The sequence below is a fragment of the Colossoma macropomum genome, unplaced genomic scaffold (assembly GCF_904425465.1).
Source record: "Colossoma macropomum unplaced genomic scaffold, Colossoma_macropomum, whole genome shotgun sequence".
NCBI classification, from domain to species: Eukaryota; Metazoa; Chordata; class Actinopteri; order Characiformes; family Serrasalmidae; genus Colossoma; species Colossoma macropomum.
Window position 1 is genome coordinate 22,482,985 of NW_023494794.1, and position 18,229 is coordinate 22,501,213.

Genomic DNA, 18,229 nt, shown 5'->3' on the forward strand with positions numbered 1-18,229 from the left:
AATAGAGTGGACAGTGAGTGGACACAGTGTTTAAAAACTCCAGCAGCACTGCTGTGTCTGATCCACTCGCACCAGCGCAACACACGCTAACACGTCACCTGTCACTGCAGAGCTGAGAATGACCCACCACCCATTCTGCTAGAAAACCAGCATAGTGCAGCATAGCTGGTAACCAGCAAAACCAGTATATGTTGTGTTTTGGATGCTGGTACGCTGGTCAACCATTATGACCATGTCGGGTGACCAGCTAAATCAGCACCGGACCAGCCTAAACCAGCACAGGGCATCAAATGCATGCTGGTCTCATAATACCTGCTCTATGGTGGTCCTGTGGGGGTCCTGACCATTTAACAATAGGGTGGCAAAGTATGCAGAGAAACAGATGGACTACAGTCTGTAACCGTAGAACTACAAAGCGCTCCTATATGGATAGTGGAGCTGATAAAATGGACAGTGAGTGTAGAAACAAGGAGGTGGTTTTGATGTTACGGCTGATCGGTGTAGATTCATTTATTATACTATTATAGGCTGATTATGTGGAATAAACACAACTTTACTTAACATGTTATTAACTTTGGACTGAAGTGAAAGCGAACTAAACCGTGTCTTGAGTGGAATCGGCTTGTTTTTGGTCTCGCCCGTCCTCCCCCCTCTTCCTTCTTCCACGTGGTACGTTCCTGGTGACGTCAGCGCCCAAACGAACATGGCGCTGTAGTGTCCACATGGTCTGGATCTCCGGCTTTATTTTGGTCCTTGATTTTCTTGTTTATAATGCGGCAAAAGAGCTTTATCTGTTCTTTTCCAGACTGCCAGGCGGCTTATGACAAACAGTGGAAACTAGAGGCTCATCTGTGTAAACACACCGGAGTGGTGAGTTTCAGAAAGAGTCTCATTTACAAGTAATGTAAACCTGTAAATGTCTTATAGAGGAAGAACCAAAATTACTGCTTTAATATGTGTCTTATGGCAGCGATTCGATATGTTCGCGATATTTTAGTGTTGGCTCCATACGATGTGGTCAGGTTTCTTTTCATAGCATCATGATCCATATCGCTGTTGTAGGAAGAAAACCTTGTAGTCTAGTAATGTAGTAAAATACATGCTCCTGTTTTTTTTCCATATGGAAAATCTAGAGGTCACCCTTCAAATGTCCAGTCAAAGAGGCTGAAGAACTATTTTCAGCGCCAGGAAAAATGCAGAAAACATATCTAGTAGACAATCAGACATAATTCTCAACAACTAAATCTAATATCAGCTGTTTGAGTGGTCAGTGAGTCACTCTTTACCTTCATTACAGCTTCCATTCACTTTCAGTTTCTCTAAGAAATCTGCAGACACGCCTCCAAAGTCCAGTCAGAAGCTGGTTGATCATTTTCTGAAGTAATCAAACACATTCAGTGATGTTGAGGTCTGGACTCTGGGGCGGTCAGTCCATTGTTCAGCTTCTTTGTTTGATGTGTCCGTCTCCTTTTCTCAGTGAGGTTCTTCTTGACAGCTACACATCCTTTCAGACCCATAGCGCTGAGTCGTCTTCTCACAGTGGAAGGATGGACAGAAACACCTGTGGATGTTTTCAGATCTGAAGCAGCTTGATTTTCTCCTCTCTCTCAAAGATGAAAGCTTTTAAGTGCTGTTTATCTGATGGGGGCAGTTTTGGTGGTCAGGGCAGGTGATTGTTAGGAGCCCCATTTTCTCTGTAGCTTTTAATCATTCTTTCAACATTTTAGAAACTAGTGTTTTTACACTTTTTTTCCTTCAGAAATACCTCTTAAAAACGATAACTTGTACCCAATGGCTGTTTTGACTGGAAAGTAAATAAATGAGGGGTGGTCTCAGACAGCACTGTATATGCAGTACCTTTAACAACATCTGTTTTTTTTTTTCTTTCCTTATTTGTTTTTAAATTTTTTTGCAGAGGCCATTTGAGTGTCAGTATGAGGGCTGCAGTAAATCTTTCTGCACTAAATCGCATCTTACACGTCATGAGCTCACACACACCGGCGAGAGACCCTTCAAGTAAGCAGTCGAGCTGATTTAGAGGTTTTCAGATTTTTAAACCAGGTTTTTTTATGTGCTGAGTTTGTTCATTCAGTGTGAATTATTATTATTTTTATTATTATTATTTTAATTTTGACATTGGGCCAACATTTTAACTTGGTTCTATAATAATCTGATTGTGAATGAAGCTAAATGGTGGTAAATGTTAATGTTGTCGCTCTGTCTTGTGTCTGCAGGTGCACTGAAGGAGGATGCTCTCAAGCTTTCACCACAAACGCCAACCTGAAGAAACACGTTTCACGCAAACACAGACTACAAGTGAAACAGTACATTGTGAGTTTATTACTGTACATTTATGAGTAAAGCACTTTTAGGATTTCTGTGCTTGGCTTGCGCTGTCCTAAAATTGTGGACATACTTCCTCTCTGTCACGTACTACGTAGCCTCAAGATAAACTTTCGCTGCTATGCAGATGACACACAGATATACCTTAGCACTAAATCTACTGAAAACCCACCCCTCACTCACTTAGAAAACTGCCAAACAGAAATTAAAGCCTAGATGAAGCACAACATCCTCAGGTTAAACAGTGATGAAACATAACTCATTCTTATATTCTCTCCATTGACAATGTAACTGTGTCCCCTTCCCCCTGATACAAAATCTGGGCATCTTCTTTGACTCAACTCTTTCATTCAGTGCACACACAATCTCTGTAATTAACAGCTTTTTTTCCCACCTCAGTAACATTGCAAAAATTTGACCACCTCTGTCTTTATCCAAAATCTTAGGTGCGTGGCACCCTTGTACTACTTAAATATACATAAATATATATTGCTGTTGTCAGAACAAAACCTCGTATCTCCATTTTTGTCATTTTTCAGTTTTTGGCATAATTTGAAAATGCATTTTGCTCTTTACATTGTTTGTAAATTTCATGAGGAATGGACCAAAAGAAACGGCCCAAAATTACTTCGAAAAAAGTCTGGTTCCATTGACTTACATTAAAAGTAAAGTGTGTTTTTTTTCCTTCTCCTGTAAAATTACCATTTTGGAGATACAAGGTTTTGTCTTGACAGCAGCGATGTATATGTTTGACAGTGGTGGACGAAGTACACAAACCATGTACTTGAGTTAAAGTAGAGATACCCAAGGTAAAATATTACTCCATTAAAAGTAGAAGTCCTTCCTTTAGACCTCCACTTGAGTAAAAGTACAAAAGTATTTGCCTTTCAGTGTACTTAAGTATCAAAAGTAAAAGTATTAAAGATTAATTATGGCTCTAATGTCCTTTTATCGTTTTTGTAACAAAACTCTAGCTTTATCCACACATTTTAGGTGAAAATACTCCAGTGTCACTCTTGGTAAAGCAATATTTCAATAGAATGTCATTAATTAGTGACGCTGATGTCTATTAAAAATATCATAAGCACAAAACACTGAAGGCAAACAGTTTCCATTAGGTAGAACTGAGTGGCTCTGAAATAACCTTTTGTGAACAAGCAAAGTTTCAATTTAAGGCTTTTTTGCAACTTAGTTACAAGTTTAAATTTAATAAAAACTTGCTTTAAACTCAGATTCACAAATGAGATTTCCTTTACTAAACTGCATCTGTAGGTCTCTGTTCATAAACATAAACTAGCCAAAACAAATTTACCATAAAATGAAATGTGTTTGTATAAATTCAGAAAAAAGACACATCAGTCACAACTGCATATGTGTACATATTTCTATATTGTGATCTGTTTACATAAAGTTTGGTCAGAGTCAGGAGTTTCTACCATCATTTATTTTGAATAGACACTCCCAAAATTTTACGCTGCTCTGACGTTGAACCGTGTGCTTGCACTGGGTCGGTATGTCCAACAGGTCAAAACAAGCTCAAAACTAAGTGCGCTGTGCCCTGATTGGTGTTCTTGCTTCACGCTTCTTTTGTTTAGACATGTTGCGTTTTTATACACACATAAGCCAAAAGGAATGACAGATTTCTCATAATGTAGTGGAGTAAAAAGTAAGATATTTGACTTTGAAATGTAGTGAAGTGAAAGTAAAAAGTCACCCAAAATGGAAAAACTTCAGTAAAGTACAGATACACAAAAAACTACTTAAGTAGAGTAACGAATTACATTTACTTAGTTACTGTCCACCACTGATGTTTGATATCAATGTGATTTGATTTGTTTTGATTAGATTAAAGGGCCCACATCCTACCTTTTTGTTTTTTTCATCTTTGGGTTCCTCTTATAATTTTTACGTAAGCCCCCTTTCACCTCTGTTCCTCTTATTATTTGATTTATGTACTTCATCTTACAGAATTAAAGGCTGTTTTAGTTTAAATGCTAAATTTCATTCTTTGCTTTTTTTTTGCACATTGCAAAGCTGTGAAGTTATGAACAATTATAGAGTCATGCTTGTGGGTTCATGATTATATTGTATATCCCGTCTTAACTGTGTGCTGTTTTATTCAGCTGTTTCGCATCATTGTTTACACAGTGTTCGTTTGAGGGCTGCGGTAAAAGTTTCAAGAAGAACAACCGGCTGAAGACCCACGAATATACTCACAGCAATCTGCTTCCTTATGAGTAAGACTTCTTTCCTAAATGAATCACATTTTCACAGCAGTGATTATACAAGAAAAACTATACATCTCAGTTTCAGTGCATGTACTGATTATGGTAATGATTTCTCCGGTATAAACCATTTCTAGGTGCTCTTATGAGGGCTGTGAGCGTCGGTTCTCAATCCCCAGCAAACGCAAACAACACGAGAAAGTGCATAAAGGTACAGTATGACTGTCACTATTGACAAATTATATCACTATATATTATATTATATTCCACTTTGTTGTTTATGACGGGTCTTTAGTACTTCAACACTGAACAATTAATTGCACAGATCATTAAAAAAAGATTTAGACCACTTAGAGCAGGGGTCAGCAACATGCGGCTCTTTTACTGTCCTGTTGCGGCTCCATAGCAGAATTCGATTTTTAGGTAAAAATAAAATAATCCTCCTTTGCAGTAAAATAAAGCTCTGCTGATCGTTTAACACAGTTTTAACAGTAAATGGTCTTAAACGCTGGAGTTAACGTATATCTGCTAATTTACGCTTTAACCCTGAAGCTGGAGACAAATGGACTTATTTACATTTATAATCACTCCAGCTGGTTTCCTGATACGTTTAATCTACAACGAGATTCAAACTGTGAAACACTGAAACGTCGCGAAGCTGAAGTCAGTTTCTCGTTCAAAATCTCCCGTTCCACCTTAAATGGTGCAGCAGTTATGTTCTGGCACCTCAGGCGCCATTTAAGGTGGAACAGAAAAATTCTAACATGAAGCGGGCGAATGAGAAGCGACTTCAGCCTCGTAAAAGACGTTGAGAAACATTTTACAAGAAACTGTACCACTTTTTTGCAAGAAAAGCAGCTATAGCTGAGCTACAGCTTAAGGTAGAGCAAAGTAAGTCTGCGTTTTCATTTATATTATATTTTTTGCCTAAATTAGCACATACTGACTCACGTTTACAGCCAAGATGGTAAAATGGACATATACTTTGTGGCTCCTAAGGTGGACTGATTTTTGTTGAAATGACAAAATGGCATAACATTTCGGTTGCCGACCCCTGACTTGGAGCAAAGCCTATAAACAACAACTAGTGTGTAGTCACAGCATGAACTGCATAGCAGCATTTAGCTGATTGGGTGGCAGCCTGTTATGAAATCATCTTCTTTTATTCATAGATTTTCAACACATTTTTTTCAACAATTAGTTTATTTTGCAAACACTGATAAAAAAAATAACTTTCTTAATGTGGTCCTACTGTTTTGCATTTCACCTGTTCCACTCTTAGCTAAATGGGTCCTATATAGTACTGAAAAAGAGTTCTTTGATTCCTAACAGTAGTGGAACCTTTTTCAGTGCTATATAGAAGCTTTTTTGGGGTTCTTAAAGAACTGTGTACAGCTGGTTTTCAGCCTTATCATAGAGAAGAACCATTTATGCATTCAAACGGTTAGTCTTCATGGTTCTAAACAGAACCATTGCTTTTACTAAAGAAGAGGAAACATTTTTAAGAACGGACAAAAAATGAAATATTATAATTTGTATCATGAAAGTAAGAATCCTGATGTTAAATTATTAGCCACCTGTAATTGTGAACACTGTCGTCTGCCCAGGTTACCCCTGCGAGGCTGAAGGATGCTCATTTATTGGGAAGAACTGGACGGAGTTCACCAAGCACAGGAGACAGCATATAGGTAACGTTTTTAAATAGACGTTGGTTGGTGTCCACACTCTCAGAAAAAGGGTACTAACTGTCACTGGGGCAGTATCCCTCTTGTCACTGGGGTGGGGCCCTCAAGGGTACATCTCAGTACCTTTAGTCAGGGAACATAACTGAACCATAATCCACTGAAATTATATTTTCTAAGTTATACTGACTCCACACACCCCGTCTCGTCTCCAGGCTTTTTATTTTACTGTTCTGTTTTACAGCATTCAGTTATGAAAAGGTACAAATCTGTACTTTTCACCTTGAAAAACTTATCCGAGGTTCACAACGGGGCCTTTAAACCACTGTTGTCCCTTTGAGGGAACATTTACATTGTTCGTACCTTGATGAACGAGAAATGTACCTGCACAGAACCTTTATTTCTAACAGTGCAGAGATGTGTAGTAACTACTTTATCATGTGATTTCATGTACGTGTACTTCAGTAAAATACTGATGGGCTTGTACTGTCCTGAGTATTTTCAGATCATAATACTTTTAACCATTCAGATTTAGTTGCTAATTACATAGTGTTTAATTTCATTCTGTTTTGTTGGGGAGGACATCTGTACTGCTCTGTGATTATTCACATCTCGGACTTCGGAGCTTTAACATTTTATTATAGATTAAAAGAATCCCAAAATAGAAGAATAGAGGTGTACAGACTTCATTTCCTGTGTCGAACGAGGTACTAAGATGTTCCACTGCAGTTCTATAAGTTACTCAGCACTTAAATAACTTTTTGACCCGATACTTTTCTACTCAAGCTGTTTACTGGTAAGGTACTTTTACTGCAGTCGGTATTTTACCCAAGTATTAATACTTTAATACAAGCGCTCCAACTGAAAACTCGTCTCACTCTGACTGGACCTCACGTGATGCTCATTGTCATGGTAACACGCGTTGTCTTACCTGTCATTTTGGATCTGATTACTTGTAGTGTGCGTGTAAACGGAGATTTTCCCTCAGATTGTTGAGTAGAGTGAGTATAAAAACACCTCACTCTTAATCTATAATTGGAATGTATTCAATCGGATTGGCAAAAATCTTTGCATGTAAACACAGCCAGTGTTTCTGTGATGAACTCATTTACATATCCACCTCTTCAGCCTACAGCAGTTTAGCCCCACCCATCCACAATGCACTATAAAGTTCTAAGGAGTGTTGCTTTTTGAATTCAGTGCAGCCAGTTAAAACATATTTCATTTGCATGTGACTGATATGTCCCAGTAATACAAACAGCCTGTTTATTTCTAGGGGATAAAGAGAGGTTGGAAAATGTGTATGAATTATGACCAATCTTGGTTAATAAAACCACACAAATGTTAAACTTGTTAATAAAATATAAGAAAATGTAAGATGGTCTCTTTAACATCATGCTTATTGGTGGGCTGTAAGCTTCCATTAGCTACATTATCCTCGTAGCTCCTGTGCAAAACTAAAGACACTAAACACGTCTTGGGTAAACTATGTTGGGAGTAAAAAGGGAGTAACTGCATTAATCTGATTGCATTTGTTAACTGGCGTGTGATGTTTGTGTTACAGTACAGTGTGATCAGTGTAAGAAGATGTTCAAGGCTCAGTGGAAGCTGAGGGAACACCTGCGTGTGCACTCTGTGGAGCGGGTGGTGTTCCGCTGTCCGAGAGACGGCTGTCAGCGCTCCTACACCACCGCCTTCAACCTACAGAGCCACATCCTCTCCTTCCACCAGGAGGAGCGCGCCTTTACCTGCACTCACCCTGGCTGCGGAAAGACATTCTGCATGAAGGTAATGGGGCATTTCTCTTGTCTGAGACACCTAAAGTGCTAAGGGCGTCCCGAATACCCAGGACCGATTCTGCGCTCATTTGGGGGCTCATTATCGCTGGTTTGCTTTCACACACATGGACCGATTGCGATACACCATACGTCACTTTTCTGCACACAGGTTTGCAGAGTGTTTGGCTCTAGCTTCATCCGTTTGCTGCTTTTCATTATTTTCCTTGGATACAAACACTTAAGCAGCGAAGAACAGTGCTTTTTAGATACATGAGGCATTTTGTTTACTCCGCTGTCCAAACACCCGAATATTACTACCAGGGCTTCATTTGTGCAAGACAGATTCAGATGCAGCACCTTCCTGATGGGATCCGGCAACTATTTTAGTGGATCTGTTTGCATATTAAATATGTAAATGCGATGATCTGTAGAGATGTATCAAAAAAAATATTTTGTACAACCAACTTGATACAATTCTGTGCAGAAGTCAGAAAACATCCATCTATCCGTCCATCTTCTTAGCCGCTTATCGTTCTGCATCGCAGAGGGTGCTGGAGCCTATGCCAGCATTCATTGAGCGGAAGGCAGGAAACACAACAGGCTGTCAGTCCATCGCAAGGCAGTCAGAAAACACCTTTTATTAATCTCCTGTTTTTGCATAAGGAAAGTGAAAAGCCAGGAGTTTCCAAAACTGGAGTTCAGAAACTGATTAAAATCTACAGAGAAAATGAGACTCCTAACAACCACCCGGAAGACCTGGTAGACACCAAAACTGCCCCCATCAGATAAACAGCATCTTAAAGCTTTGATCTTTGAGAGAGAGGAGAAAATCAAGCTGCTTCAGATCTGAAAACGTCCACAGGTGTTTCTGTCCATCCTTCCACTGTGAGAAGACGACTCAGTACTGTGGGTCTGAAAGGATGTGTAGCTGTCAAGAAGAACCTCACTGAGAAAAGGAGATGGACACATCAAACAAAGAAGCTGCTGGTGTTTTCAGATCAATGGACTGAGAGTCTAGACCTTGTGGAAAAATATCCCTGCAGGTTTCTTTGTAAAACTGACAGCAAGTCTCCTCCATAGAATGGAGGGCAAAAGGAATATTTACTGAACAAAGTTATAAATGCGACACAGTTTTTGTTTAAATTTTGCAGCAGTTTGATAAAACTAATTCCACTTTTTTCCTAGAAATGTGTCTCACTGCCACAGGCAAGTCATGGTCAAACCAGATTCCAGTAGGAATTCTGTTTTATGACCCTGTTTTTTGCAGGCTTTCAGTACAATGTTTGCAGTACAAAGTATTGCATGTATATTTTTTTTCAGTGTGTTTTCTGCCTTGAGTTTTCTGATTTTTGCACAGTGCTGTATAACATAAAATGTAGAAAAGTGAACTAAATAGTAGCATGCTGGATCAGCTTGTGCCATGGCCCACATGCACTCCCTTTTGGGTACGTAGTGACAGTAAAAGTCCAAAAAAAGACAGGCAAGTGTGCGACTGCTGCCGTGACACTGTATCCCTTATAAGAGCTCAGGAATGCTGAACTAGACCACTGGCTTCAGTATATTAAGTATTCATTGCATTGGATGCTGGAAACTCACATACGGCCAAACGTTTCATGTTTAAGAATCATTGAAGAATCATCAACACACTGATTATATAATATTTTTTCATTTATTGTATATTTTCACTTCCAAAAATAGCCTGAAATCTTTATTTTAGCAAAATTGTAGAAAAAAAGTTCTTGACCTTTCTGAAATCCTAAAAAACTGTTTTATGGTTTTGCCCACAGCAAAGTTTACAGCGCCATAGTGTGGTACACGACCCTGAAAGGAAGAAACAGGTAATTCTCTTTATTTATTATAACATCCAGAATAAGCTAAAAGTTTCTGATATCTGATCTGGTTTAAGCACTTGGTTGTAAAGGGGGTTTATAACAGTATTGATAAAAAGTGATTATTATTAAAAATATGCCTTTTTGTTGGCAGTTTAAGAAGAAACCCCGTCCAAAACGATCTCTAGCATCTCGTTTGAGTGGCTACAATCCTCTAAGAAACCGTCCAGTGGAAGCCTCCAAGCCTGCTAAATCTACATGTGTAGTGACCAGCCAATCAGAACACTTCAAAGAAAACAATGGTCAAGTGGGGAGCTTATCGCAGCCTGTTAATGAGGACAGTCATGTTGGCTCATCGGATTATATACTCACTCCAATGAACTCACTCACGACTCCCAGAGCTGAAATCGCCCAGTCGTGGACACACAACACTGAGGAGGCTGAAATAAGCCAATCAGAATCCCTCAACTCGGACAGTGTAATTATTCTCATACTAGAACCCCTTGTGTTGGACAGTCCAGCAGACAGCCAGATAGAACCCATTGAAGTTGAGAATACCATCCAGTCCGAATTTGAGACTACAGTGACCATCCAATCAGAACCTGGTGAATTAGAGACTACAGTGATCAGCCAGTCAGAACCTGTTGAATTTGAGAATATAGTGACCATCCAATCAGAACCCACTGCAGTTGTGAATACAGTGATCAGCCAGTCAGAACCCACTGAATTTGAGAATACAGTGATTATTCAGTCAGAACTGACTGAATTTGAGAAAACAGCAACCATCCAGTAGGAACCCATAGAATTTAAAAATTCTGTCATCAGCCAATCAAAAGCCCACAAATCTGACAGCATATTCTAACCATTCTAACAGCCCAGTAATCGTGCAGTCAGATGCCAGTGTATCCACGAAGGTGGAGTCCACTCTGCCAGAGCCTTTTAGACTTTAAGGATTCTTTAGTAAAGAATATGGTACTATAAGGAACTATTAACACTTAAAGAATCCTTAGCATGATTAAAGGCTTCTTCAGATTCAGTTCTTTGAGTGTCCATGGTTTTATATAGAACCATTTTCTTTACGAAAGAACCCTCAAAGAACCATCATTTTTAAGAGTGTACATTATCCAGGACACTGTCATTTCTGAAGATCGTCATGGTAACAACATCTAGGCCCTTATCATTGGCTGCCTGGTCACTGTGGAGACAAACATCAGCAGGTGTTTTGAGTGAACACTAGTAAATAAGAATATCTTGTTTACTTTTTGGTCATCATGGAGTGATGATGCTCATTTGAAGCTGAACTGAATGTAAACAGTCCCTCTGAAAATTCCTGAAATGCAGCCGCAGAATTCAGACATGAGCACTAACATGTTTGCCACTGCATTTTAGATAATGGAGTTTGAATGTTTGTTCAGTAGTCACAAAAAAAAAACGAAAAATTACTAAGAAACTTTACTTAATTTGCTTCAGAATAAGGTCAAGAATGGGTCGCCTAATTTTTTTATTTAGAAAAAATGTATTCACACAATGTCTAGAAAAAAGGAGGCACCATTATGACAAATCTCAGTTAAAGGTGCGATGAACTTACGTATGAATTTAACTTTTTTATAGTTTTGTCAACAAATTCATTCAAACTTGAGTCTGTATGAAGAGCTGTTTTATTATGTCATGATTTCACGGCTGCTGTGAGTCTTCTGACTGGTCAGGCTGGGAGGTAGACGCTGGTTTCTGTGTGCCAGATTCTGGCTTGGAGGTTTGTGCTCCCCGTTGCTGCAGTTCTTTGGCGGACGGAGGCCGCAGGATGCACATGGCGGCTCGTCCCTCACGTATAATTCTGGTTTTTGACACAAAACCCACAGGCACTGACATCTTCTCCACCATTTGGTCCAGAAGTGTATCCTGCGGTCACAGAAACAGCACATGCAAGTACAGTGGCAATCGTCAAGCACTAAAGCATGAAATTTACCTCAGTTAAAAAGGTGCAGCACTTTAATGAACTCTGAGGTGTCTTTGTACCTATACATGTGTATCATAAAGTTGTCTGGATCTGATAAAGGTTTCATTGTGAGTGTTTTGGTTCCAAACGGTCATTCAGTAGTAACCTAGAAATCCTAACTAGAATCTTAACCTGGTAAACACCACACTGATGTGATTCTCATGAGCTTTGCATTCTAGTACTGTTGTTCCTGCGATGTTTTGTTATTGGGATCAGTCAATTAAGTCACAGGATGCTTTTGCCACTTATAGTTGTGTACAAAAGTTTGAACACCTAGTCATTTGAGGCGTCCTCTACAGAGAACACACCTATATTAATCAAGTAAATATATTTAACATATTTGGAGAACAAACTATAAAATGTGCCATAGTTTTTGCACAGGCCACATGTTTTTTTTTCCTTCCTAGTATGTTAAATATAGCAAATATACAGTAATCGCATTCAGCTGTGTAGTGATCATCCAATCAGATGCCAATGTATCTATGAAGGTGGAGTCCAATCTGCCAGAGCCTTTTAGATTGGAATCCATTATGCAGGACACTCATCTCTGAAGATCGTCATGGTGACCACATCTAGGCCCTTATCACTGGCTGCCTGGTTACCATGGAGACGAACATCAGCAGGTGTTTTGCGTTAATGGTAGTAAATAAGAATTCCTTGTTTACTTTGTGGTCATCATGGAGAGATGATGCTCATTTGAAGCTGAAGTGAAAGTAAACGGTGCCTCTGAAAATTCCTGCAGAATGCAGACATGAGCACTTCAGCAGCATTTCAGATGATGGAGTTTGAATGTTTGTTCAGTAGTCCCACAAATATTAGTTATTTTTGCCAGATTTGGAGAAAGGTTCTTAAGAAATCACATAATTCGCTCCAGAATAAGGTAGAGAAAGTTTTTTCTTCCCAGTATGTTAAGTTCAGCAAATAAACAGTAATTGCGTTAAGAGGTGTGTTCTCTGTAGAGGATGTGTTCACTTATTTACACTCAGAAAATCAACAAAATATGGAATTTGGCCAGGGGCGACCTTTGATCTGTCATACTGTGACAGTGAAAAAGAGTAGATTTCTATTTTCCCAGCAGACGTCAGTGTTACAGCACTGTGGCCTGGAAGTCTGGATAAAGGCTGTGCAGCATCTGAAGCCATATGATGAAGACAAATCTGTCAACATGTTTTTTTTTTATGAACATTAAACCAGCCACAATTAGAATTGGCTTCTGTATGTTTGTTAGAAATGGCCACAAGCACTTTGAAGCACAATTTATAAGCAATAATGAACTTCAGAAGCAACTCCCACTTTAACTGTTCTCTCTTACCCTCTTAACAATAAGCATTCCTAAGTGGTTGTTGACTTGGACATAAGGTTCTAGGGAAAAACCTTTCGTTACATCAAGGTTAAAAGGTTCTTCACACTCACGTCTTATTAGAATAATAGTTCAGAATCGTTATTTTGGGAACCAAAAGTGGTTTTTCTACAGCGCTGCTCCAAAAAAACTTTTACTTTTTATGAAATGGTTGGTTGGCCTTCACTTTCAGTGCGAAGGCAAATTAATTTGATTGTTGTAAAAATTGTTATAAAGCAATTATTGGTCAGCTTCCTTCATATTTGTCTGCATTCATATCAACAAATAAGTCTCGATACAATTTACGTTCTAATAGTTACATTCAGATGCACATTCTGATAGTATCTGCAGAAACATTTGAAATTGGAGCAGGTTATCTCCTTAACTGATTTTAAGAAAACTGTTAAAGAACTGAATCATTCTGATTGTTCTTGCATTTCATTTTTGGTCTCAATGTGATTACCCTGGTTAAATAAAGGTAAAATAATAATAATAAAAAAAGAGTTTAATTAATAAGAACACTTTAAAAGTCCATACTGTCGAGATCTCAGTGTTTTTGTTTAAAGAGTTTTTACTCAGTAAGTACATATTTTTGGTCCTATTCTAGTTTGAATTTGACCTGGTTCCTCAAAAGTATTGCATAACAGCACCAACACTGTAAAATAATGTCAGATGGAACCAAAGGTTTTTTGGAGCAATGAACCACTTATGTTCCCCTGAAGTACCTTTCAGTGCATGGTTCTCTTTATGTTTTGGTACATTAGTAGTTGCTGGACGTGTATGACTAGGGCAGCGGTCGGCAACATGCGGCTCTTTTACTGTCCTGTTGTGGCTCCACAGCAGAATTAGATTTCTAGGTAAAAATGAAATAATCCTCCTTTACAGTAAAATAAAGCTCTGCTGATCGTTCAACACAGTTTTAACTATAAAAGGTCTCAAATGCTGGAGTTAATGTATGACTGCTAATTCACTCTTAAACCCTAAAGCTTGGTGGGCAGACTTTCAATAATTTGGAGACAAATGGACTTTCCTGCTGGAGATGCCAAAAATGCAGCTATAGCTGAGCTAAAGCTTAAAGCAGAGCAAAGGAAGTCTGAGTTTTCATTTGTATTATATTTTTAGTCTATAGTAGCACATTAGCACACACTAAGACATATTTACAGCTAAGATGGTAAAATTTTACTTCAATAAAATGGACATTAAATGTGGCTCCCAAAGTGGTTTGATTTTTGTTAAAAGGACAGAATGGCTCTTCTTAACATCTTTAAAAATAAATGGACAAAAGTAGAAAGAGAAATTATTTACAGATAACAGTACGTCATACAGTGTCAGCAACCATATAAGAACCATTTTAAAGTAATAAACCTCATATGTAAAGCTTCTATAGCAGGGCCGGTATGGCTGCAGGTTTTCATTCCAGCCAAGAAATATTTAAAAAGCTTTATTTTGAAAGGGCCCATATCATGAAAACTAACCACTAAAAAGAGGTTGGAAATGGTTTGCCTTCCGCCCAATGAAAACAGGGATAGGCTCCAGCATCCCCCAGCGACCCAGAAGGATAAGCAGCTTAGATCATATATGTGTGTGTGGAAATGGTCTTTTACAAATTAATTATTTTTGGCACATAAAACCACACAAATGATATAAAAGTGGATCTAAAGATTATTGTGGTACATCAGCCCTTTCAGTGTGTCACTTAAAGCTTAAGGACAGTAGAGCTAATGGTTCTTACCAAAGCTGTATCACTGCCGCTGCCTCCTCCAGCCTTAAGTGTCAGTCTGATGTGATGTTTCTTGTCCAGCCAGTGTGCCACTTGCCTCAGTTTGGTGTCCAGGTCGTGCGGGGCAATATCTGAGGACATGGTCAGTTCCTTTACCTGAACAGAGCCTGCGGAACGGATACAAGTTGAGTGCTTATCTAACGTGAAAACAAGTTAATGCATCCTTCACCGAGAACACGTGAAGATGTGGTGTTTTTCTGCACATTTTAGTGCAATTTCTTTTTATTTGCTGACTCTAACAAACTGGATATAAAATATAAAATGTGCCATAAGTTTGCATAGGCCGCATTTTACGTTATTTTTTCCAAAAAGTAGTCAGACAGCCAAGACGTGCTTTTTGAAGTCTGCTTCTTAAGATCTAACTTTCTCAAAACTACTGTAAAAATGTTACTCATATTTATCTCAATTTTATGTAATAAAGTTCTGTGAGGGAGCTTTTAGAGGTGGACATCTGGTTCCTATCACCACCACTGTGAACAATTCTGACTCTTAGGTTTCCCTAGAACGAAGCATTACACACCAAACTGCTCTGAATGACTGTTTACATTTTAATGACTGAATTAAGCAGAAATCTTGAAAAACTAGTGGAGTTCCCCTTTAAGAGCATGTGTGCTGGTGAATGATGCACACCTGCCGCCTTGGCTTTCTGTTTCTCCCTCAGTTTCATCTGCTCTTCGTGAATCTGTTTGCCGCTCATTAGCCGGTACACCGGAGGGTCAGAGTATTCGTTTATAGGGACCATCTTCAGTCCTTTTTCATCCATCAGCCTCAGAGCGTCCACCCGGTGCATCACGCCCAAATCCGCGCCGTCCTCGCCCAGCAGCTGGAGGTGGCGCTGGTGAATCTTCCTGCCAACACTACCGATGGTGACTCGAGCTTTGGGGTCCTGTTTCTTCTTCCTCTTTTGGGGTTCGCTTTCTTCAGTTTCCTCACTGCCCCCCACTGCTGTGGAGAATGGGGTCCACTGCTGGATGGTCATGCCCAGGTAGGCACTCAGGGGCTTGTATGGTTGGATTTTATGTGGAAGGAGAAGAGTAACCGGGCTGGTAGAGCGAACAGAATGGCAAGCACCCCTTGCTGCATGACACAAAACCAACCTCAGACAACCGAGAGTCATTCTGTGGAGGAGAGAGAGATACATTGTTTGTTATTACAGTGCCTTGTAAGTAGGGCTGGGCAATATGACAATATATCGTGATAAATTATATCACAATACAATACAGTATCCTTTTCTGAACATATTTGGATATCGTCAAGGCTTGTAGAACACTGACCAACTGCATATTTCATTATAAAGAGAGCAAAATTAGTCCTGTTTAACTGGATTTAGTGTAAAACACCATTTAAAATGCTGAATAAAAAATCTTGCGTTCATAGTCTTTCATAGTAGTTTAAAAATTTTGTGATACTGGTTCTTTTTTCTCTGTTCCAACTGACCACATGTCTGAAAAAATGAATATTGTGACACACCGTGTATCGTGAAAAGTTTCCCAAAGTATCGCAATATTAGATTTTAGCAATATCGCCCACCTCTAGTTATGAAAACGTGGGTGATATGGCAAAAGTATAACACCATGAGGCCTGAAGACGTTTTCAAAATACATCAGGACCGTTCGATTATGGCAAAAATCATAATCACAATTATTTTAGTCAATATTGAGATCATGATTATTCAACACGATTACTCATTGATTTTTGAAACATCATGCATTTATTGAACTTAATTAATTAAAAAAAAACTTGTCTTAAAAGTGGATTTCCGGATGCCAAAATGTCAAATGGGCTGATATCCAATCAGCTGCTTGTTACTATGCATTTGCTAAACACTAGTTGTTGTTTCAGGTTCTCTGTAGTTAGTTGAAATCATATAATATACATTAGGGGTGGGCAATATGGCAAAAATGTTACATCATGATACTTTGACATTTTCACGATATACAATATGCATCACGATATGTTGTTTTTCTGAGATGTAATAAGTTGAAACATATAAAAAGTATATGAAAGTATATAAGAAAGTCATTATGTAAACTATTATTATTATTATTATTGTCATGAACGCAAGTGGGATAACAAACCCTCCAAGAAGGCAACGTAGTGGGTGAAATGAACTACAACTTTTCTTCCTAATAACAAGCATTACTAAGTTTTAATGAGATGGTTCTTGCTTTTTATTAACATTATGTATATTATGTATAATCTACACACTTAAAAAGATGGTTCATCAAGGGTTCCTTAGTAAAGCCAATGGTTCTATATAGCAATGAGTTCTACACAGAACTAACGCCTAAATGGTTCTTCAGATTAATTAGGAATGTGTTGTAAGCACCAAAAAGGGTTCTGCTAATGTTATGACTGCTATGATGTCAAGCTTGGAACAACAGAATCCTTTTTTGGGACCAAATGGAACCAATTCACCATGACAAGAACCAGCTAAGCATGCAAATGGTTCTATATAGAACTCGTGGTTCTAAGGAAGTCCTGAAGAGCTGTCTTTTTGAGTGTGTACTTCAGGAAGGGTGGAAATGTTGGGAATCTTCAGAAGTGGGAATCGTTTGGTTTCACCGTTCCTCTACTGACCTTGCAGACACGAATCTTTGTAAAGGTTGTGCAATTTAAGCTTTTCTTAATCGTATTTTGATCCCAAACCGTCCTGCAGCGGTCACAGCAACGGTCAGTGCGAAGGAAACAATGCAACAACAACGCGAAGCTGTCAGCTTCTTATTCGCCAGCTTCTTGTAGGAATTTTTCCGTTCCACCTTAAATAGTGCAGTAAACGGTGCAGCCTCGGGCGCCAGAATGCAACTGCTGCACCATTTAAGGTGGAACGGAAAAATTCCAACAAGAGGCTGACTTCAGCCTCGTAACAACAACTCTGATTTACTTACGTGGGAGTTAAAAGCCCCACACGGACGAGCGGAGTGTATTAACAATAACCTGCTGTTCGCTATCTGAGAATCACGACTCCTGAAAACAAACAATAAAGGACTTCACAGACATTAAACAACACGAAACATGAACCACGGGGGCTTTTCAGGTCTGCAGCGGAAAAATGACGTAGCCTGAGAATGGTGACGTTTAGCCGTTCGCTTCTTTTATTTGTAGTTTTTCTGTAAACTTTGAACTACAAATTGGTCGCCGCTGATTAAAGCAGTCATAAAATGACGGCGAATTGCATTAAAATTCACAAAAATCATTTCACAGTTGTCACACAGGCCTATGATAATAGATATAGAATAATATTAAAAAACAAATGT

The 18,229-nt window shown here is 38.9% G+C and overlaps 2 protein-coding genes across 2 annotated transcripts; one reads left to right on the forward strand and one right to left on the reverse strand.

Annotated features, from left to right (window-relative positions):
- Positions 1 to 690: 690 nt before the first annotated feature.
- Positions 691 to 11,360, forward strand: gtf3aa (general transcription factor IIIAa). The gene is made up of 9 exons (XM_036580622.1): positions 691 to 870; positions 1,916 to 2,016; positions 2,235 to 2,331; positions 4,492 to 4,580; positions 4,706 to 4,779; positions 6,176 to 6,256; positions 7,815 to 8,038; positions 9,816 to 9,866; positions 10,012 to 11,360. The coding sequence occupies exons 1-9, from the start codon at positions 772 to 774 to the stop codon at positions 10,648 to 10,650; spliced, it is 1,455 nt and encodes a 484-aa protein (XP_036436515.1). The 5' UTR covers positions 691 to 771; the 3' UTR covers positions 10,651 to 11,360.
- Positions 11,361 to 11,477: 117 nt separating this feature from the next.
- Positions 11,478 to 18,021, reverse strand: mtif3 (mitochondrial translational initiation factor 3). The gene is made up of 4 exons (XM_036580624.1): positions 17,861 to 18,021; positions 15,603 to 16,090; positions 14,925 to 15,079; positions 11,478 to 11,756 (listed from the first exon to the last, which is right to left on the reverse strand). The coding sequence occupies exons 2-4, from the start codon at positions 16,087 to 16,089 to the stop codon at positions 11,532 to 11,534; spliced, it is 867 nt and encodes a 288-aa protein (XP_036436517.1). The 5' UTR covers position 16,090; positions 17,861 to 18,021; the 3' UTR covers positions 11,478 to 11,531.
- Positions 18,022 to 18,229: the final 208 nt, after the last annotated feature.